General features: G+C 40.9%; 1 protein-coding gene across 5 annotated transcripts in view; it reads left to right on the top strand.

Moving 5' to 3' along the window:
* Positions 1 to 20,438, top strand: part of GAK (cyclin G associated kinase) — an 83,848-nt gene that overhangs the window by 43,452 nt on the left and 19,958 nt on the right. For 3 of the 5 annotated variants that reach the window (XM_087886417.1, XM_087886415.1, XM_060690375.2), the window contains exons 12-22: positions 410 to 459; positions 566 to 714; positions 4,492 to 4,614; positions 6,270 to 6,403; positions 8,678 to 8,872; positions 10,477 to 10,594; positions 11,378 to 11,457; positions 13,434 to 13,627; positions 13,807 to 13,962; positions 15,148 to 15,636; positions 19,414 to 19,578. In XM_087886417.1, coding sequence (XP_087742543.1) covers positions 410 to 459; positions 566 to 714; positions 4,492 to 4,614; positions 6,270 to 6,403; positions 8,678 to 8,872; positions 10,477 to 10,594; positions 11,378 to 11,457; positions 13,434 to 13,627; positions 13,807 to 13,962; positions 15,148 to 15,636; positions 19,414 to 19,578 — 1,853 coding nt within the window. The remainder of the gene's footprint in view (positions 1 to 409; positions 460 to 565; positions 715 to 4,491; positions 4,615 to 6,269; positions 6,404 to 8,677; positions 8,873 to 10,476; positions 10,595 to 11,377; positions 11,458 to 13,433; positions 13,628 to 13,806; positions 13,963 to 15,147; positions 15,637 to 19,413; positions 19,579 to 20,438) is intronic. The other 2 variants (XM_087886418.1, XM_087886416.1) reach the window with 1 other exon arrangement.

The raw sequence follows: 20,438 nt of genomic DNA, 5'->3' as shown, positions 1-20,438 counted from the left end.
GACAGGTGCAGATTTCTCCTGGAGAGAATATCCCCCCCACCCCTCCTGAAAATAATTAATTTTGTAAAGCCTATTATCTAAGACAGTGATCAGGATCTTTCATCTTTGAGATAATTGTTTTTTCTCGAAAGAAAATAATTCTTTAATAATGGTTCAGGCATTTAAGCTGCCATTTACAGTGTGTATTAACCAGGGATATTCTAGATTCTTTAGTTTATGTCCCATAGTTCAGATATTTGAGAATCACATTTGTGACTATCTCTTGGGGATAGGGAGAACAGGTGGTAATCATGTTTGATGAACAAAAAGTCAGTAGAATTTAATAAGCCACTTGAAAATAATCATCTATTGAACTGACTTATATTCTAACTTTTAACTTGAGGTTTTTTTTTTTTAATCTATATTTCAGTTACGCAAAAGGAGATTTGGATATATCATACATTACATCCAGAATTGCTGGTATGATTACAAACATTTTATTAAACCTGATTTTCTTAAAAAGCAGGCGAATTATATTGAGTTCAACCCTGACTGTTTCTTTCTTTCTTCTCCCTTCGTTCTCTAGTGATGTCATTTCCAGCGGAAGGTGTTGAGTCTGCTATAAAAAATAACATTGAAGATGTGAGGCTGTTTTTGGACTCAAAACATCCCGGACGCTATGCTGTCTACAATCTGTCTCCAAGATCATATCGGCCTTCCAGATTTCACAATAGGGTTTGTAAAGAGTATTACTTTACTCCATTGTGTTTTGTGCATGACAATATTGCACATCTCATTGTACACCTTCCTCACCTTGGTGGGGAAAATAGTGAGAGTGTTTATAGTATCAAAGAAGAATCTTCAAGCTGACTTCCAACCATCAATAAAGCCAAAACTTTTTTTTAGCTTGAAGGCTTCTTTCAATCTTACGGGACTGCAAAAGGAAGAAGGGATTGTCAGTAAAATGGGTCTGGATCAAAAGAAGAAAGGAATATTTCATAAAGTAAAGACATAAATAGACAAAGACAGTGGATATGGTAGTTACCACTAGATGTTTCCCTAAGATCTATGGAGCAGGATATGAAATCATTTACAGACAGAACAACATACACCCTCACAGATAGTTTTGCCTCTAGTACTAGCATTTCTTTAAACAAAATAACCCTTTGCCAGAATTTGTGTATTTTTCTATTCTATCAGTTTTAATACTTTGAAATTTAAAAAAAGACCATTCAAAATAGCAGCAAATCTGTTTCAAAATGTTAATGGATTTGGTTTTATATACATGTCCCAAAAATAAGGCCAAGCCTGATTTTTGGGGTGGGCGTAAATATATGCCTTCCCTCGAAAATAAGCCCTCTAGCAAGCGCGGCTGTTTTTGCTATGGATTGCGGCCACTTCTGCAGCAGGAGGCCAAGTGATGCCCCCCATGTACCTCGCACTGGTCTTCCGAAGGGTACTGTAGCAGCAGTTATCCACAATTTTTTTTACCCTTATTTCGTCCCAACTGTACTGGGCCACGTGGGTCAGGACGAAATAAGGGTTAACAAATTGTGAATAGCTGCTGCTCTGGTACCCTTCAGAAGGCTGGCGCAAGGCACAAGTCTCCTGTTGCAGGAGTGGCTGCGCCCGAGGAGCGCTTTTGGGAGAGAAGGCAAAGGGAAAGCGATCGCTTGCAAACTCCCGTCCTGCTCCCGCTTCTCCGCCAGGCAACTCCCGGCAGCCCCAGATGCCCAAAGCCCGTGCCCGCCTGGCTCCCTTTCCCCCAGTACCCTGCTCTTTATTGAGGGAGGTGGGGGAGAAGCGAGATGCATGGAGCGAGACAGGGCTCATTCTTCTTGCCATCTCTTCTCCCCCTCTCGCCGGGCATGGCAGGGCTTCCTGCCCCTGGCCAAATTGGATGCAATTTGGGGGTGGGGAGGGATGGGGCTGGGGAGAGGTGAAATGTGTCTTACCTGCCTTGTAGCTCCGTCGTGTGTCTCGCCGTTGTCTGCAGGCAAACACGTAGGGTAAAAGAAACCTTGCGAGTTCAGTCAAATTTCTAGAACTTGTGAGAAGTTTGGTTTTACCCTACAATGTGTTTGCCTGCAGACAACGGCGAGACACGCGACAGAGCTGCAAGACAGGTAAGACGTGCGTTTCATGTCTCCCCGGCCCCACCCCTCCCCACCTGCCACCCCCAAATTGCATCCAATTTGGGCAGGAAGGCCTGCCATGCCCGGCGAGAGAGGGAGAAGACTGCAAGAGGAGCCCCGTCACGCTCCATGCATCTCGCTTCTCCCCTGCCCTACCTGCTATCCCCCTCAACAAAGAGATGGCGGGAAAGGGCAGAAGCCAGGCTGCTGTTACGGTACCATTGAGGTGCGTGGAGCCGTCTTACCTGCCTTGCAGCTCCATCGCGTGTCTCGACGTTGTCTGCAGGCAAACACATAGGGTAAAAAAATCCCTCATGAGTTCAATCAAACTTCTCAAACTCGCGAGAAGTTTGGTTTTACCCTACGTGTTTGCCTACAGACAACAGTGAGACACGCGACAGACCTGCAAGGCAGGTAAGACGTGCATCTCTCGTCTCCCTGGCCCCTGGAGGCAGGGGGAAAGAGACGGTAAGAGGAGCAAGCCCCGTCTCGCTCCATGCGTCTTGCTTCTCCCCCGCCCCACATGCCACCCCCCTCAATAAAGAGCCGGGTGCTGTGGAAAAGGGAGCCGGGCGGGCGCAGGCTTTGGGCGTCTGGGGCTGCCGGGGGTCACTCGGTAGAGAGGTGGGAGCAGGGCGGGAGTTTATAGCGAGGAGGATGGATGGATGGATGGGAGGCGGGCAAGTGCAAAGAACGCTGGGGAGATTCCCACCTTTGGTTGCCCCACTGAATAGCTGATGAGCGGCTGTGTTGCGTTTCCACAGCAGCGCAACACAGAAGAAGCCATGGGGTGGCCACGCTCGCTGTCTCCTGCACCCCCAAAATAATAAGACACCCACCCCCGATAATAAGGCCAAGCCCTTATTTTGGGGTTCAAAAAAAATATAAGACAGGGTCTTATTTTTGGGGAAACATGGTAACTTATGCATAGGTTCTAAGTGCATATTATTTTACATACGCTTCTTAATTCTGAACTGCAATAGCTTCCAAGCTATTTCAGTGCCATTCTATCCTGCTGAATTTTAGTGATAAATGAAGCAATATGGGGTGTTCTGAAACCTTGGGGTGGCGAGGTGGAAGCACATGCAGGCGGTGAGCTTCCCTCACTATTGGATAAGCTCTTTATAATATTGAAACTTGCTGCAAGAAAATGCGATGCCCTTGAAGGATTTTTACCAGGTTCCCAGAAAGTACTCTCTGAATTAGGGATTTGCAGAATATTCCCTTTCAGAGACAAAACATTCCAAGGAACACTCAAGACAGTTTGTTGTTCCTCCAGACCATGCTGATCTGGCTCTTCTGGAGATGACCTGGCAGTTTTTTGGAAGTAAAGATTTCAGATATGATTTTGCAGAACCCAAATCATCATATGCCAGGAATCCATAAGAGGAAGTGTATTGTCATCATATCCTGTTTACAAATTTCAATTGGCTACTAGCCCTGCAATGGACTAGGTGAACTTGTATTCTGCCCTGGAAATGGTGCTTCTGCCTTCTTGCCATTAAGCTTTAATTTCAGTGTCTGGTAATACCTGTTTCCCCCAAAATAAGGCATTCCCTGATAATAAGCCCAATCGGGCTTTTGAGTGCATGGCAATAAGACCAAGCGCTTATTTCAGGGCTCAAAAACATATAAGACGGGGTCTTATTTTCAGGGAAACACAGTAGTTGGCAATGAATTTAGCACAGCGTTGTAAACAAATAATTTAAAATCTGAAGGAGATTTCAAAAAGCCAATTTTAGTAAAGCAAGTTAATTATGGTTTTTAAAAAAACAGTTTTGGGAGAAGTAGATAACAATAACACTTAGACTTATATACTGCTTTACAGTGCTTTACAGCCCTCTTTAAGCGGTTTACAGAGTCAGCTGTAACACCTTGGAAGGGTGGAAGGCTGAGTCAACCTTGAGCCTGGTGAGATTTGATCTGCCAAATTGCAGGCAGCCGGCAGTCAGCAGAAGTAGCCTGTAGTACTGCACTCTAACCACTGCGCCACCGTGGCTCATAAAGTTAGCTTACTGTCTTTTAAACCTATATCCTAAAGAACCTAGAATGACTCTCTTTCTATGATTTTGCAGTCACAATATTCTTGCAATATCACCCTCTTTTATTTTCTCTCTTTAATCCTTTCATTCAGAGGTTTCTAAAACGATGAAGAGTGGACCCAATGTGCAATTTGTTATAGGGAAAAACAAGTACCAGTTGCACCAGTTTAGCATTGTTAATTGAGATCATTCCCCAGTTGTTTCCAGGGAAAAAAAAGGGCTTGATCGCTTCTGTAGGACAGATTAAATTGAAGGCTTGGCATTTTTTTTTTTTTAAATGTGATAATTAATTGGCAGTATATTAGATTTAATAAATCAAAATGTTTCCTTAACAGGTATCTGAATGTGGTTGGCCGGCAAGGCGTACGCCAAACCTTCAAAACCTTTATAGCATCTGTAAGAACATGCATTCATGGCTGAAGCAAGATCCCAAGAATGTTTGCATTGTGCACTGCCTTGTAAGTAATGTTGACCTTCGCTATGCACCTGGTCTGAAATAAATTACAATAAATTACAACAGTTCATTTTGTGACTGTTCAAAGTTACAAGAGCTCTGAAAAAAAGTGAGCTAGGACCAGTTTTCACACTTACAACCATAGCAGCATCCCCATGATCACGTGATCAAAATTCAGATGCTCGTATTTATGACCGTTGCAGTGTCCTGGGATCATGTGATTCCCTTTTGCGACCTTCTGACAAGCAAAGTCAATGGGGAAGCCAGATTCACTTAACAATCGTGTTACTAACTTAACAACTGCAGTAATTCACTTAACAACTATGGAAGGAAAGGCCATAAGATGGGGCAAAGTTCACTAAACAAATGTCTTATTTAGCAACAGAAATGTTGGGTTCAACAGTGGTCGTAAACTGAGGACTACCAGTACTCTTTTAAAAGTCACCTTGAATAACTTGGGGACGGAATAACTTGGTCTCTTAAAACCGTAAAGCAAAATACATTGGGAAGATCTATACACCATGACATAGATCTAAGATTTTAATTCAGTGCTAAATATTTAAAGTAGGAATGATTTCTTTTTGGTTGCTGTGGTTCAGGCAATGGTGAGAATGAAGAATGCGCTGCTACACCATGCAAGGCTAGTTTTAATGTCCTCTTGTTTTAATGTAGATGTATTTTTAATGTCTGTAAACCATCCAGAGTTACTTTATGGTAAAATTGGCCAATAAAATTTATAAAGGGTGGGTGGGAGGGAGGGAGGGTGGGTGGGAGGGTAGGTAGGTAGATAGATACCCTGTTTCCCCGAAAATAAGACATTCCCTGATAATAAGCCCAATCAGGCTTTTGAACACATGCGCTAAAATAAGCCTGCCCCCCGAAAATAAGCCCTCCCTGAAAATATTTAAACGCAGAGCTGGAAATCAGGTAAGATGGCAAGAGGAGCCCCATCTTGCTCCACGCGACCGAAAATAATAAGACCTCCCCGAAAATAAGGCCAAGCACTTATTTCAGGGTTCAAAAAAATATAAGACAGCTTCTTATTTTCAGGGAAACACGGTAGATAGATGTGATATCCTGGTATGACAATTCTTTTCCCTCTCAGCTTCTGGATCAATCTTGCCAAACTACAGAACTGATTTCTTAGCAGTGGAATTTTGAAATCATGATAGCATATGGCAGACACATGAACAGAAGTAGGCAAACAAAATGATTAGCAGATTGTGGAACCTCCTTTATAATAGGAATCTGAATGGTTTGGAACCAATTATTTATAGGAATATACATTCAGGAAGGAAAGTTGGCTGAGAGAACGTTCTTCCAATATTATTAAATCTTATGTCTAATTGGATTTTCATATATAAATGCTTTTCTGCAAGGCAATCCTAGCTTTTGGGTTTAGAAAATAACTTCAGATGAGGAGATTGATAGGCCTTTTCTCAAGTATATTAAATCAAGTCAAATCTTTTGTTGCGGTCAAGGATCAGTAATAGGTGCAATTCAGCAACAGTTTGATGGTGGGGGGAGTGACTGGGGAGTGGGATATGAATAGATGAGCAATTCACAGAAAAGAGAGGACATTTTCTTGCCAATAGTCAATGCACATTTTGTTTGATTTTCAGTAATTCCCCTCTTTGGTGGGTTTGTGTTCTTTCATAGGACGGAAGAGCAGCATCCGCAGTCGTGGTCTGTTCTTTCTTATGTTTCTGTCGCCTCTTCACCACAGCTGAAGCTGCTGTTTATATGTTTAGTATGAAACGTTGTCCTCCCGGCATTTGGCCATCGCATAAGAGGTACGTTGTTTGCAGAAACAACCATTTCCTTAAAGACAAACCTTGCTTTTTTGGGGGTAAAATTTTTAGAGTGGTAAGCTGTAAGCAGATCAATGGAGTGTGCCATCTTACAAAGGCATTTGGTTCCTGTTCATACAGTCCACAGTGAGATGTTTTTATAATTGTAGTATTGGTGTTAATATTAAACAATGGTTAGGTCACTTTCCAATTAAAACGTTCCTGCAAATCCAGCATAGGTGCCGGACCTGACTGGATTTTTTTCATTTCCCCTTCTTTTTAGTTTAATATCCCACCAACCTTTTCTTTGCCCATCATTTTCTAACATTTTATTTGTTTACTTTAATTGGGAAAAAAAAAAAGAAATATGGCCACAATAAAGTCAAACATGTTGTATGCAGACAGGAAGAAGGCTGACATCCCCTAATTCACAGGTGTCAAACTCGTGGTGTCATGTTGCCGTCACGTGATGTCTTGTGATGTTTTTTGCCTTCACGGAGCTGGAATGGGTGTGGCCCGAGTGTGATGTATCCGGCATGCCAGTTTGACACCCCTGTCCTAATTCATTTGAGTTTTAAATGTAGTGTCTGTGTGCCACGGGGCCTATTAACAGAGCAGGAGCAGTGAAAACGTTATTGTGGGAATGACTTAGCTGTGACCAGAGGTGGGTTTCAGCAGGTTTTGAACCAGTAGTGGAAATTTTGAGTAGTTTGGAGAACCGGTAGTAAAAATTCTGACTGGCCCTGCCCCCATCTATTCTCTGCCTCCCAAGTCCCAGCTGATCGGGAGGAAATTGGGATTTTGCAGTAATCTTCCCCTGGAGTGGGGTGGGAATGGAGATTTTACAGTACCCTTCCCCTGCCACGCCCACCAAGCCATGCCATACCCACCAAGCCACACCCACAGAACTGGTAGTAAAAAATGTTGAAACCCACCACTCTTTTTAAGTGATTTTCTGCAGGACTAATGGCTTAACTGACAGCTAGCTGTTAGTTCCAGATTCATGCAACAAACCAAACAATGGTTAAGGAAATTTAATTCCTGATAAATTGGTTATAGCGGCCTGTAGTTTAGACATTTTTCCTTAACCACAACTTGACTTTACTCTGGGCTCATGCAGCATGCTAAACTTAACCACAGTAGACATAATATATTGTGTGAACCTGTTCGTTCTACAAGATCGCACTGACTGCTTTTCCTGTTTTCAGCTATTAGGAGCTCCTTGTTCTCGTCTCTCATTCAAATGCTGCCTTACTATGCTGATAAAGTTCATGCCTTTTTACATGTATTTAGATTTCTGAATAAATTTTGAGGCTTCTGATATACTTTTCATTGATGAAAAATTTGAACATAGAGATATGACAGAGTACAAAAAGAGGGAATATAATAATGAAACTGCAGAGATTATGACAATCCCACAAGCCTTACTGAAAGCACTTGTTCCTCAAACATCGTTCAGCTACATATTTAGACATGTCTTTAGGGCATAGGAAGCAAGTATGATCATTCATGGCTAATCTAGCTGTATAACAAATGATCCATTAATAATAAAGTTACCTTTTTTTGTGAAAACAAAAATCAGTTGTTTCTTAGTATGAGTTTAATGACACTCATTTAAACTAAATGGGCAAAAAACACTCCTGTGGTTCAGCCATTGATCTACAGCAGTGCTTCTTGACTTGGCAACTTAAAGACGTGTGGACTTCAATTTCCAAAATTCCCTTCCAGCCATCCTGGCTAGAGAATTCTGGGAGTTGAAGTTTGCACATTTTCAAGCTACCAAGGTTGAGAAAACTGGTCTATGGCAAACATGTCTCCCAATTATGGGATTATACAAACTGAAAGAAGATAGCAATAGCACTTAGATTTATATACCGCTTCATAGTGCTTTCCAGCCCTCTCTAAGCGGTTTACAGAGTCAGCATATTGCCCCCAACAATCTGAGTCCTCATTTTACAGACCTCAAAAGGATGGAAGGCTCAGTCAACCTTGAGCCTGATGAGATTCGATCTGCCAAACTGTTGGCAGCCAGAGATCAGCAGAAGCAGCCACTGTGCCACCACAGCTCAAAGATGGCTTTATTCTTCTCAGAGTATCTCTGTGTTACAATACTGTTTAACTATGTACAGCAGTACATAATATATACAGTAGTAGGAGAAAGAATACATACCTTTGCACACTTACTCTGATATGTATGTTTGAAGCTGTATTGCATTGACTTGGCTCATGCAGTGTTCTTTAACTGTATACATTGACTATGTTCTTGTGTGCTCCCAGATATATTGAATATATGTGTGACATGATGGCGGATGAACCCATTATTCCTCACAGCAAGCCAATCCTCATAAAGTCAATCATCATGACTCCAGTTCCTCTCTTCAGCAAGCAGCGCAATGGCTGTAGGCCTTTCTGTGAAGTTTATGTTGGAGATGAAAGAATAACCACTACCTCACAAGAATATGATAAAATGAAGTAAGTGGGATTTCTCTCTAGCCACCATTTTGTCTTTTGCGGTGATGTGGTGTAGGGTGGGGAGGACATCCATTGGTGCCTTAATATCTAACATAGCTTTATGGCTGACATAGTCAATTAGATGCAGGTACTAATTCATGCAATGGCTATTTTATTAGATGTTTTATTTCATTATTGTGCGGAAAGGCTCCCTGGATTGATTCATATTAAAAGCATCCCTGTCTTCAATTTATGAAGTAAAGGATGAAGCATAAAGGGGATATGGGAAAGAAGATGAGAAATCCCAGTAGAAAGAAAAGGAGAAGTTGGAATTTTATCAAGGCTGGTGGACTGGCTTTTTTCACTGCCTTTCCCTGCTTTAGCCTGGAGGCTAAGCTAGACATCAGATGAAAAAGAGCCAGAGGTGGTCAGCCTTTCAAGTTTTAGATGTTCTTTTAAACTAAAGGCAGATTTGCCTAAATGTTGCTCTCTTTGGAGTTCAGATATGTTAATCAGCCATTTCCATCATCCGGTGGTCATGCACGTTGAGGGTTGATGGGAGTAATAAATATGGAGGGCCATGTGATTTGAGAAGATTATCCTGCAGCTTGGTATGAAATGGCTCTCAAAAAAGCCCCATTTAATCTTGGCATGCTTACAACTAGAATCCAGTATCAGTAAGCAACAGGAAGTTGTAAATACCTGCTGCAAATATTAATACCTAATTTTAGAACAGAAGTCCCCTGAAATGTGCTTGTGCAAGGAATGCTTGAGTTTTTGTGCTTTGTTGATCAGTTTGCAAGGTACATAGCCAGACTTTCATAGAAACAATTGGCCATATAATTTTGGAGTTCCCAAGATGGTTCATGATATGATTTTGGGTTGAGAGAGAGAAAAGTCTGTTATTTAATGACCACACAGGAATAAAAATTTGGGTGTGGCTAATCTTCATCCTTGTTTATATTTTCAAGGCAGGCGGGACCATCCCAAAAGTCTAGCTTTGTCATAAATGTAGGTAGACAAAGGTAGATTTGCTTTTACTAATCTTAGCTTATAATACTATAATAGTTATAATACTATAACTGTATGAGCAATCCTTAAATATTTGTGGTGAGCCAGTTTGGTGCATTGGTTCTACCAGGCTAGAAACCTGGAAACCAAGAGTTTTAGTCCCACTTTAAGACATGAAGTCAGCCATTGGGTTAGTTCCCTTCTTTTAGCTTTAGGAAGAAAGCAATGGGAAACTACTTCCAAAAAACCCTGCCAAGAAAACTGCAGGAACAAATCTGGATAGTGTGTGACTTGAAGGCACACATATACACAGTCCAACTTTAAGTAAAACTGAACTCTATTTTTTTAGTCTACAACCATATCTTTTAATAAACTAAAATGAATTATTTTTGACTTTTGTACACCTATAGAAGTCAAAATCAAATTAGGGGGTATTAATTTGACTTCTGTATGGTGTGCATGATTGCCCCTGAGTCCAGGCGCAAGAGACCAGATGTGTTGGAATATTTCCATCATCGGTACTTTAAAAAGGGAAGCAATGAACTAATAAACAGGCAGAATGAGTTACGATTGCATTCAGATCTTAAAATCACAGCTATGCTTATCCTCCTTAGGGATTTCAAAATGGAAGATGGGAAAGCAGTCATCCCATTAGGCATCACCGTCCAAGGAGATGTCCTCATTGTGATATATCATGCCAGGTCCACTTTAGGTGGCAGACTCCAAGCCAAGGTAATAATCAAGCTGGGGATTTCTGCGCTCGCAAGTTCTGAAAATGTTGTTGGGCACTTCAGGGCAGAGCTTTGTTCTTACCAGTTGGTTGGATTCCCCCCCCCCTTTTTTATATATATTCTGTAAATAGGAAACCATTTCCTCATTTTTGACTTTGCTGCTGTCCTGAGTTCAACTGATTTTTCTAAACAAAGTTGTATAAGTATAAATAAAAGAATTATTGGGCACATTATGTAACTGAAATAACTGCAGAAAAATGTCAAAAGTTAAAGTGAAACTTTAGAGTTAAGTGCTGTAGTTTGATCTTTGAGAACCAGCTTTTTTTTTTTAATAAACATTTAAAGAGAAATATAAATATGAATTTTCTGCAGGTTGCTGCAGAAAATTCAGATTGTTCTGTATCTACAGTAATTGAGATTTATTCACAATAAACGCTTGAGATTTATTCACAATAACACTTAGCTACTAATTCAGCTTATTTGTTGGCCAAGATAGTTCTGGTTGACTTTGATTATAACTGCTCTGAGCCTAGAAAAAAAAAAAAGGCATGGCTTCAAATGCTATGAATAAATGTATTGACGGCAGGAAATCATTGGGATGCAAGATAAACTATTTCAGGGCCGAAGGCCTTTTAACAAAAGATTGGCAGTCAGAAAACATATGTAATGAAATGCTGAAGATGGTCAGATGAGGATTTGTGTCTTCAGGGCATGTTGTTTCACTAGCACATCTTAATTCCTTTTTTTTTTGTTTTTGTTTTTGTTGTTGTTGTTCCTTTTCAAGATGGCATCAATGAAGATGTTCCAGATCCAGTTTCATACAGGATTTGTACCTCGCAATGCCACAACTGTGAAATTTGCAAAGTATGTTGATCGCGTCTCAATAGGAAATGCTTCCCAACATTTCTTGTACTTGAATTTGTATTCGTTTTTTTTTTTAAAAACACAGGTAGCCCTCTGTTTACAGCACTTCATTTAGTGACTGTTCAAAATGACAGCGGCACTGAAAAAAAAGTGACTTTATGACCGTTTTTCACACTTATGACCGTTGCAGCATTCCCAGGGTCACCTGATCAAAATTCAGACGCTTGGCAACTGATTCATATTTATGACGGTTGCAGTGTCTTGGGGTAACGTGATCCCCTTTTGTGACCTCCTGACAAGCAAAGTCAATGGGGAAGCCAGATTCACTTAACAACCGTGTGACTAACTCAACAGCTACAATGATTCACTTAACAACGGTGGCAAGAAAGGTCATAAAATGGGGACAAAGTTTACTTAACTGTCTTGCTTAGCTACAGAAATTTTGGACTCCATTGTGTCGTAAATCGAGGACTACCTGTATAGCATCCTGCAATGCAGTTCTTCAGCCTTTTTTCAATCCAGCTATTTAAGTGACCAAAGTACTGAAGAGCACCAGGCTTTTCTTCTTCAGCTATAGCTTGGACTCTTACTTATATGTTTCTGACTGGCATTTAGTGATCAGAGTGAAGATAAAATAGACACCAAATGCTGAGCTCTGAGGCAAAATTTGAGTTGTGCAAGATTTGGCCAGACATAATACAGGTAAGTCCTCGACTTACAACAGTTCATTTAGTGACTCTTCAAAGCTGCAACATCACTGGAAAAAATGACTTATGACCGTTTTTCACACTTACAACCATTGTAGCATTCCCATGGTCATGTGATTTACATTCGGATGCTTGACAACTGACTCACATTTTTGACGGTTGCAGTATCCCAGAGTCATGTGATCTCCTTTTGTGACCTTCTGACAAGCAAAGTCAATGAGGAAACCAGATTCCCTTAATAACCATGTTGCTAATTTAACAGCTGCAGGGATTCACTTAGCAAACGTGGCAAGAAAAGTTGTAAAATGGAGCAAAACTTACTGAACAAATTTCTCACTTAACAACCTAAATGTTGGGCTCAGTTGTGGTTATAAGTTGAGGATTATCTGTAGCCAAACAGAAGCAGAGCTGGATAAGAGGAAATCATATGCATAACAGGGAGAGTCAAGGCTGGAAGTAAATAATTTTGAGACCTAATTTGCAGCTCTTTTTCTAATTCATATTATTCCTACTTGTTTTCCGATGTGGTTTCAATATCATTGAGCCAGATTACCCCAATTTTGCCCTTGTTAAGTAACGATTAACAACTCTTATTCTAAGATCTGATTTTTCTTCAACATCCAATATCTCAGGGGCTGCCACAAAGAAGAGGGAGTCAAGCTATTCTCCAAAGCACCTGAGGGTAGGACAAGAAGCAATGGGTGGAAACTAATCAAGGAGAGAAGCAACTTAGAACTAAGGAGAAATTTCCTGACAGTTAGAACAATTAATCAGTGGAACGACTTGCCTGCAGAAGTTGTGACTGCTCCAACACTGAAAGTTTTAAAGATGATGTTGGATAACCATTTGTCTGAAGTGGTGTAGGGTTTCCTGCCTAAGCAGGGAGTTGGACTAGAAGACCTCCAAGGTTCCTTCCAATGCTTCTATTCTATTCTATTCTATTCTATTCTATTCTATTCTATTCTATTCTATTCTATTCTATTCTATTCTATTCTATTCTATTCTATTCTAATTTAAGAGATGGGGTGGGGAAATTCTCTTAATATTTTATGAAAAGCTAGGTTCTTTGTCATATATGTCATCCTGATGGATTTTTATAAAGGACTAAAACAGCTAACGTCCACAAGGTATGTGTGGGCTGCCTTTGCCAACCTCACAGAAGCAAATGAAGTTTGTTTTAAGGGCTCTATCATCTTGCTTCATGAGGTTTCCCTCTGCAATTTCCTTTAAAAAAGAGTAGTGCTTCTAACTAATGTAATATTGCTACAGATATGATCTGGATGCCTGTGATATTCAAGAGAAGTATCCTGACTTGTTTCAAGTGAATCTAGAAGTAGAAGTAGAGCCACGAAATAAACCCATCATGGAACGAACTCCCTGGGATAACTTGAACATCAAAGGTCTAAATCCCAAGATCCTTTTTTCCAGCCGCGAAGAACAGCAAGAGATTTTATCGAAATTTGGTAAGAAAAAGAAAGAATGCCTGCTTAAACTCTCCATAATCTTCCTTTTCACTCTCTACTTGAGTAGCCTTTTCTTCCTTTTTAAGCACTTAAAGAGAAAGCCAGTTCCAAAAGAGGCGGGGGCTTAAATAGGATGTTTTTATATTCTTGGGGTTTGAGTTTTATTTTTTATCTCATAGGTAAGCCTGAACTGCCTAGGCAGCCAGGATCAACTGCCCAATACGAAGCAGAAGCCTCAACATCAGAAGCCTCTTCTGAAGGTCCACCTGCGGAGCCAGACTCTCCAGAGAGTGGCAGTGCCGAGGCAAACTTCTTTCATACACTAGACTGGCAAGGTAAAGGGAAAGGATCTGTTACTAGCAAAAGCTGTGTTGTTGCTCTTCGTTTTTTCTAAACTCCCCTTTTATCCTTCTCTTAGCCTCAAAGGTTCTCAGAGCAGCTTATGGATGATTGATCTCACCCTTATAATCTAAATTCAGGCAGGAGAGGGTGAAGGGGGGGGGAGCAGGAAAAAGACAGAGGGGGAAAAAACGCACCTGTGCTGAGTCCTTATTCTTAAATCTAACCAAGTCAGCATAAAAACCCTAAACTGGTATTTAAACGTAGCTAATGGAAGAGCTCTGCTTTCTAGTGTGCCTTTTGTTGTAACCACACCTGCTTTGCTTCATCCATTATAGTTGCATAAAGAAAGCAAACAGTTTTTGCTTCCTTGGTTCCTCTTGATTATGATGGATTTGATTTTCTGAAGCCGTTTCTCTCAATAATATCCTTGGCCAAAGTCCTCACTTAAGTTTCTTTTTCAAGATGGAGGGGCTTCCGCTGCTGGCCATTCCACTGTGTCTGACCATTTCCTTCTGTAGCCTTTGCAGAGGCAAAAAAAGGTCTCTGGACTTGGTGTTGGTTGCACTAATAAGACACTCTTCCTCAAACTGGGCAGTCTCAAAATGTGGGACTGTAATTCCTCAGAATTCTCGGCAGTAATCATGCTAACTAGGAGATTCTAGGAGTTTGCACTCATGTCAGAAGCACCGAGGCACTTCTGGGTTGAAAGGACTAGCCAGTGACATCACTGTTTCCCAGGGGACACCCAGTTGGGGGTTCCTTTCATGTCCCCAGCAGGAACTGGAGCAAAGGATGGGAGCTCATCCCACCGCATGGCATCACTTGGGTCTTGAACGCAGGTTTGCTAACCTCCAACCCAGCGTCCTAACCACGCAAGCCACCATATTCCTGTCCTAGGAGTCGAAATCCACATTTCTCAAGGCTGTGCTAAGACTTGGCAGCCATGGCAATTTGAGGAGTGCTGCTTGGAGCTTTACAAAAATGCCCCTTGGGAAAAGTGGTTGTTGACATATAAAGTTATATTCCTCTGAAGTCAGCCGTTTGAGTTCAGCAGGTGCCTTTGGATGAATTGTTATGTTGATAAGAGAAGAGAATCCCATATGCTTTGCATTGAATTCTTCAGGGAAATGCGTATGAATATTAACAAACTTCTTTTTTAAAAAAAATAAAATAAACAGAAGGAAAACAATCTGAAGCCGCTCCTGAAGGTTCCTTTTCTCAAGAGAGTCTTGATCACGTTGAGGAAGAGAAGGAGAATGAACTTTCCAATGAGGAATTCTCTGCATTCCCCGATGATGTTAGACCTTCTGAGGACAGAGAGATGCACCTCCTGGAACAGAAAGATGGCAAGCCTTTTTTTGAAGCTGGCTTTGATCTACCAGCTGCTCAGTCAGAAGAGGCTCCTGAAGAAGACAGCATTGATTTGCTTGGGCTGGATTCAGAGGCTGCTCCTGAACTTCTCCAACCTCCAACGGAGATGAAGAGTTCTTCCAGCAATGCAGACTTGCTGAATGGACTCTTTGTTGGTAGCACTCCAGAAGTTTCAGAAGATTCAACTGCAGACCTCCTGGGTGGAGGAGCAGACTTCTTTTTTGGTGGCCAGCCCCAGGCCTCAGCAGTTTCCCAGGGCAGCAGTTCCTCAGTAGCAGCCACCTCTTCGTCTACAGGTAGGTACCTTGAGCTTCCTTTTCATTAGAACTCTGGCCTGTAGAGCAGCTGAGTAAAGATAGACAGCTTTTTGTTTCTTTTGGCATTTGTGCCAAATCTGTGATTAAGAGGGCAGGGCTTCTGAATGTCATCTGACAAGCCCCGCCTTTTCTGCTGTTCTTTTGTCCCTTCTAGAGAATTTCACACCCCACCCCACCCCAATACCTTGTGAAGAGTTGTTTCTTCTATTAGTCTTTCCACGGAATTCAGTTTTTTTATTAATATTATTATTATTTTTTAAAAGAAAAATCTGCTCTAGAGTATAAAATGAAATGTTTCAATAGATGTTTGATCTTGAAAACCTCAGCCTTTTTTAATTTGATTTTTTTTAATGGTACAGTTCTAGCCTTTGTGTTTACATCTCAACAAATCCTATATAAGTTTGTCAGGAGGTTTATGGAGAAGGAGAGAAATGAAAACAGATTACACTGATCATTAATATAGTGATTGTTTGGCTTAATCTATCAGTTGTTCCTGCTGTTATTACATCTTGTTACCTTACCTTAAAGACAAAGGCAGGAGCTGAAAAGCAAGAATGGTTAAAATTCGGTTTAATAGCTAAATCTTAAGAGGTGTGTACTTGCAGTTTAATATCATCCAAGAATAATGGAATCAGTATTAGCTTTATTCTTGGGTACTATCAATGTTAGCCATTACCAGTAGTCATTGTTTACCAACTGCCTTGTTTAATGACCAAAGTTACAACAGTTTTTTTTAATTAAAAAAAAAAGCTTTACAACCAATCCTTGCATTTACAGTGATTGACAACATCCCACAATTATGTGATGCTGTTGGGCACGTTTGGGCACAGTTCTGCTTTTTGGAAGCTGGTTGTTAAGCCATTTATGAGCTTTATAACCAGCTTTCAAAAAAGCAGAATTAATGGAAAATGCAGAAGTGAAATCTCATATCATAATCCTGAGATGTCTTGCTTAACAACCATGGTGGCTCATTTAATGATGGATTTGCTTAAGTCTGGGATGGTCACATAATTTTTCACTTAATGACCAACTTGCAAACTTTCAAAATCAGAAATTATTGATTTTGTTTAGGAAATAAGAGTTTTATGCAATAATACTGGGCGGCATGGTGAATCAGTGGTTAAGATGCTGGGCCTGTCATTTGGAAAGCCAGTAGCCCAGGTTCAAGACCTGAGTGCCACGTGACAGGGTGAGCTCCTGTTACTTGCTCCAGCTCCTGCCTACCTAGCCTTTCAAAAGCATACAAATGCGAATAGATAAATAGGTACCACTACTGTGTTTCCCCAAAAATAAGATCCTGTCTTATATTTTTTTTTAACCCTGAAATAAGTGTTTGCCCTTATTGCCATGCGCTCAAAAGCCCGATTGGGCTTATTATCAGGGGATGTCTTATTTTGGGGGAAACAGGGTACAAGTACATTTCAACTAGTGAAATGAGTCGGCAATGACTAATTGAGTAAAATCTCAGGGACTCCTTTACCTTTATCTTTTTACTGGAAAGAGAGGCCAGTGCTCACTTTTTTTTCTATCCTGTTCCTATCTGTAGTATTAGTGTTCCAACTGAGTTCTGGCTGCTTGTTTTTTCCTGTTTAAGGGATCTTATTAATACCATGTGCTATTTCCAAATGGAAAGAGATTACAGAACAGGGGCGCCCTATGGGTTAGGACTGTTCAACAGTATAATGCAAGGGTATCAAACTCAATTTCATTGAGGGCCACATCAGGGTTGCGTTTGACCTCAGAGGGGCAGAGTGGGCGTGGCCAGCTCAACGTCACTAGTGTCGAGGGTGCCTGTGGTGGCCCGAGCACTCTGCCAGCGAAAATGGGCTGATAAGTTCTGTTTTTGACTGTGATGGTCTCCTGCATCCCTCTGGCAGCGAAAACGACGGCCCTCCCGAGCTCTGTTTTAGCTGGCAGAGACACCGCGGGCTGGTCCTTTGCTGTTTCCAGGGTGGCCCCGTGAGCAAGATCTAAGCACCCTGAGGGCCACATCCGGCCCCCGGGCCTTGAGTTTGACCCCCTGGTATATTGGCACAATGAAAGCTCCGTGTGAGCCCAAAATGCCTCTTCTTTCATTCTTCATAAGGTTTAAAAGTATCTTAAAATGGTAAAGTAGATTTCTGTGGAATTTTGTGCCAAATTGTTTTAGTTAGTTTCAATCTGGTCCCTTCCAATGTGATGGGAAATCTGGTCCAACAGATATAGAGGGTGCCATGTTCTTGAAACTAATGGTAGCATAACACATTTATAAAATTCAAGCAGGGGCATTTGCATTTTCTCTGAACACTAAATGATTTGTTTAGAATTTGGCAACCGAGGAGGAATGCCTGTATGTCAAGAGAGGCATTTAAGGCAGTTCTATCCACCCAAGTCATTTGGTTCTTGATCAGTCTGTCTTCTTTCTGAATTCTCAATCACTGCATTTGCTCTCAGAATCTGACTGGAGAAAGGTGGGATTAGTTGCACATTCCGAGAAACTATAAAAATGGTGTGTAAACCCTTGCGGTTTTCACTTTGTCTTGTATCTACTGCAAAGTTTAGCCACCTTATATGCTCCCTCCCTCAAAATCTCAGCAGGATGTAAAATTAAGGATGGACTCTCCTAATGGCTGGAAAAACAGTGGGAACTTTCATTCAAACATGATGAAGTTTGTGTGTAGTATGGTTTTTACCTGTTGAGATCCTGCCCTCTCAGTCTGTTATAAATGAAAGTTTGCCCTTGAGGAAGCAAGATTATTCTAATGATTGCAATACATCTTGACATCAGATGAGGGCAACTATGCTGTAATTGTTTGGAATAGGATTGCATGTTGGGTGTTTATGAAAAATGCCTCATTTATTATTATATTCATCTGCTGAAGTGTGATGATGAAAATGATCAGAGACGAGTTGCTTAGTTTTGCTTGAAATGATAAGAGGTGGTTGGAGCGGGGTGCTAATCCGAGCAACTTTGCTGTTGTGTTCCCAACGAACATTACCACATATTAGTTTCTAAGATTCTTGACTCTTAAAACCTTTAAGTGGCAAGGTGGAACATTTGCCAGATTTCCCTCTGGCCACAGTGTGGCGTTCCCTGCTGGATATAAATACGGTTCCTGAGCAGTTACAGTCAGTTTTTGCTTGACAGTAGGCAGTGAAATACCTTCAGGCTGGGAGCTGCTCTTCTGTTTATTTTTCTTTTCTTCCGTCCCCTTTTTTTCTTTTGAAAAAAAAAATCAATAATGCCTTCCATTCTGACTGGTACAGTATGATTTTTCTCCTTCCATTCGGGTCACTAGGCCACAGGGGTTTATTATTATTATTTTTTTGTAAAGGAAGCCCTGTTAGGTTTCCTTCTGTTGATGAGTTTTGTGCTGATTTCAGTTTGCTGGCCGGCTTTCTTTTAGTATAAAACTTAGTTGGCTTTTTTGTAGGTTTCAGAGGTTGCGGCTTTTTCTTTATTGAGAGTCAAGAGACTTTAAAGAGGCTGAACGGATACAGATTATCTGAGGCATTATTACAGAAAATCCTTGCTCCTTCTGATGATTAGAAACCCTTTTGTTATATAACAGCAATTAAGCACTAATAATAGTCCAGGTTTGTGTAAAGCTCAGTCTTAACATCTAGAAAGAATTTATCCTTAACATGCCTTGTGTTGGCACTTCCTCAGGCTTGCTATATTTGCCAGAGCAGAATCTTAACTTTATGCTTGCCTTATTTCTGGAAGCATCTCAAGTAACACCAGCAATGTTGTGTTGTGTTTTGTTTTATCTTTAGCTGACCAGTTTGACCCATTCACAGCCAGTGCAGACAGTCCAACTCTTACCGGTCCTGATCTCTTTGGTGACTTTCTTAGTTCAAATGCACCAACTGTACCTGCTATGTTTCCTTCCACACACAGTGCACCGCCTCCTTCCTCTAGCACAGACTTCCTTAATTTGGGTAAGTGGATGTATCACTTGGTTTCCTGCCTTCCTTCTCTCTTTCCTTCCCTTTCTCCCTCCAAAAATCACATGGCCTGTTGAGTGAAACCTGATAACTTAGATTAGTTAAATTGGATTAGTGTCAAACAAGTTGTGATGGCACTGCTATGGACAAGACTTCCGTTGTCGATATAAACTTGTAATTCCCAATATAAACTGGGGAATGTTTTGCAAACTGACGTCTTCTTTTACCTTCAGATTCTTTTGGGGCGCCAAAGGCAGAGCTACATTGGAAAAATCATCCCATAGTATAAAATTTTAAAATATAAAAAGGCACTCAAGACACTCTCGTTTTGTCCAGCTGGCTGTGTAATATGAAGTTGGTGCCATCTTTAAGTAACAGCCTTCATGGTTCTCGACATTCTGTTTTGTGTAATTTAGAAATACTGTCATTTTGCCTTAAAAACATGATTGGGCAACCTTTTTACAACCGTTGCGAAAAAGGGGGGAGGGGTTGGTAAGTGCTTCAGGAATCACAGAGGGTCCACTTTTGCTTAAAAGTAAAACTGGAAGCACTAAAGACATGCTATAAAGTTTTTTATAGGCCCATTTCTGAAGGCCTCATGAATCATCCTTAAGGGGCTTCTGATTGGTGGTTAGCTATGAAACTTCTTGATAGCCAATAAGATGATGGAAAAGATGGAGCAGGCTTGTTTTGAACACCCTACCAGTGGCTTATATCTTTTCCAACCTATTGCTTTTAGTGATCAGCTTCTTGTACTGTTACTGTTTAAAGCTGATGCATACTCTGGAGCTAAACTAATTTGCTTATGATATTCTGAAGAGTGATAAAAGTCTCCTGTAACTTTCTCTAATTTA

Source organism: Pantherophis guttatus, chromosome 2, assembly GCF_059756535.1.
Source record: "Pantherophis guttatus breed Tessera chromosome 2, ASM5975653v1, whole genome shotgun sequence".
Lineage (NCBI taxonomy): Eukaryota > Metazoa > Chordata > Lepidosauria > Squamata > Colubridae > Pantherophis > Pantherophis guttatus.
This window is presented reverse-complemented; position numbering and strand designations above follow the sequence as displayed.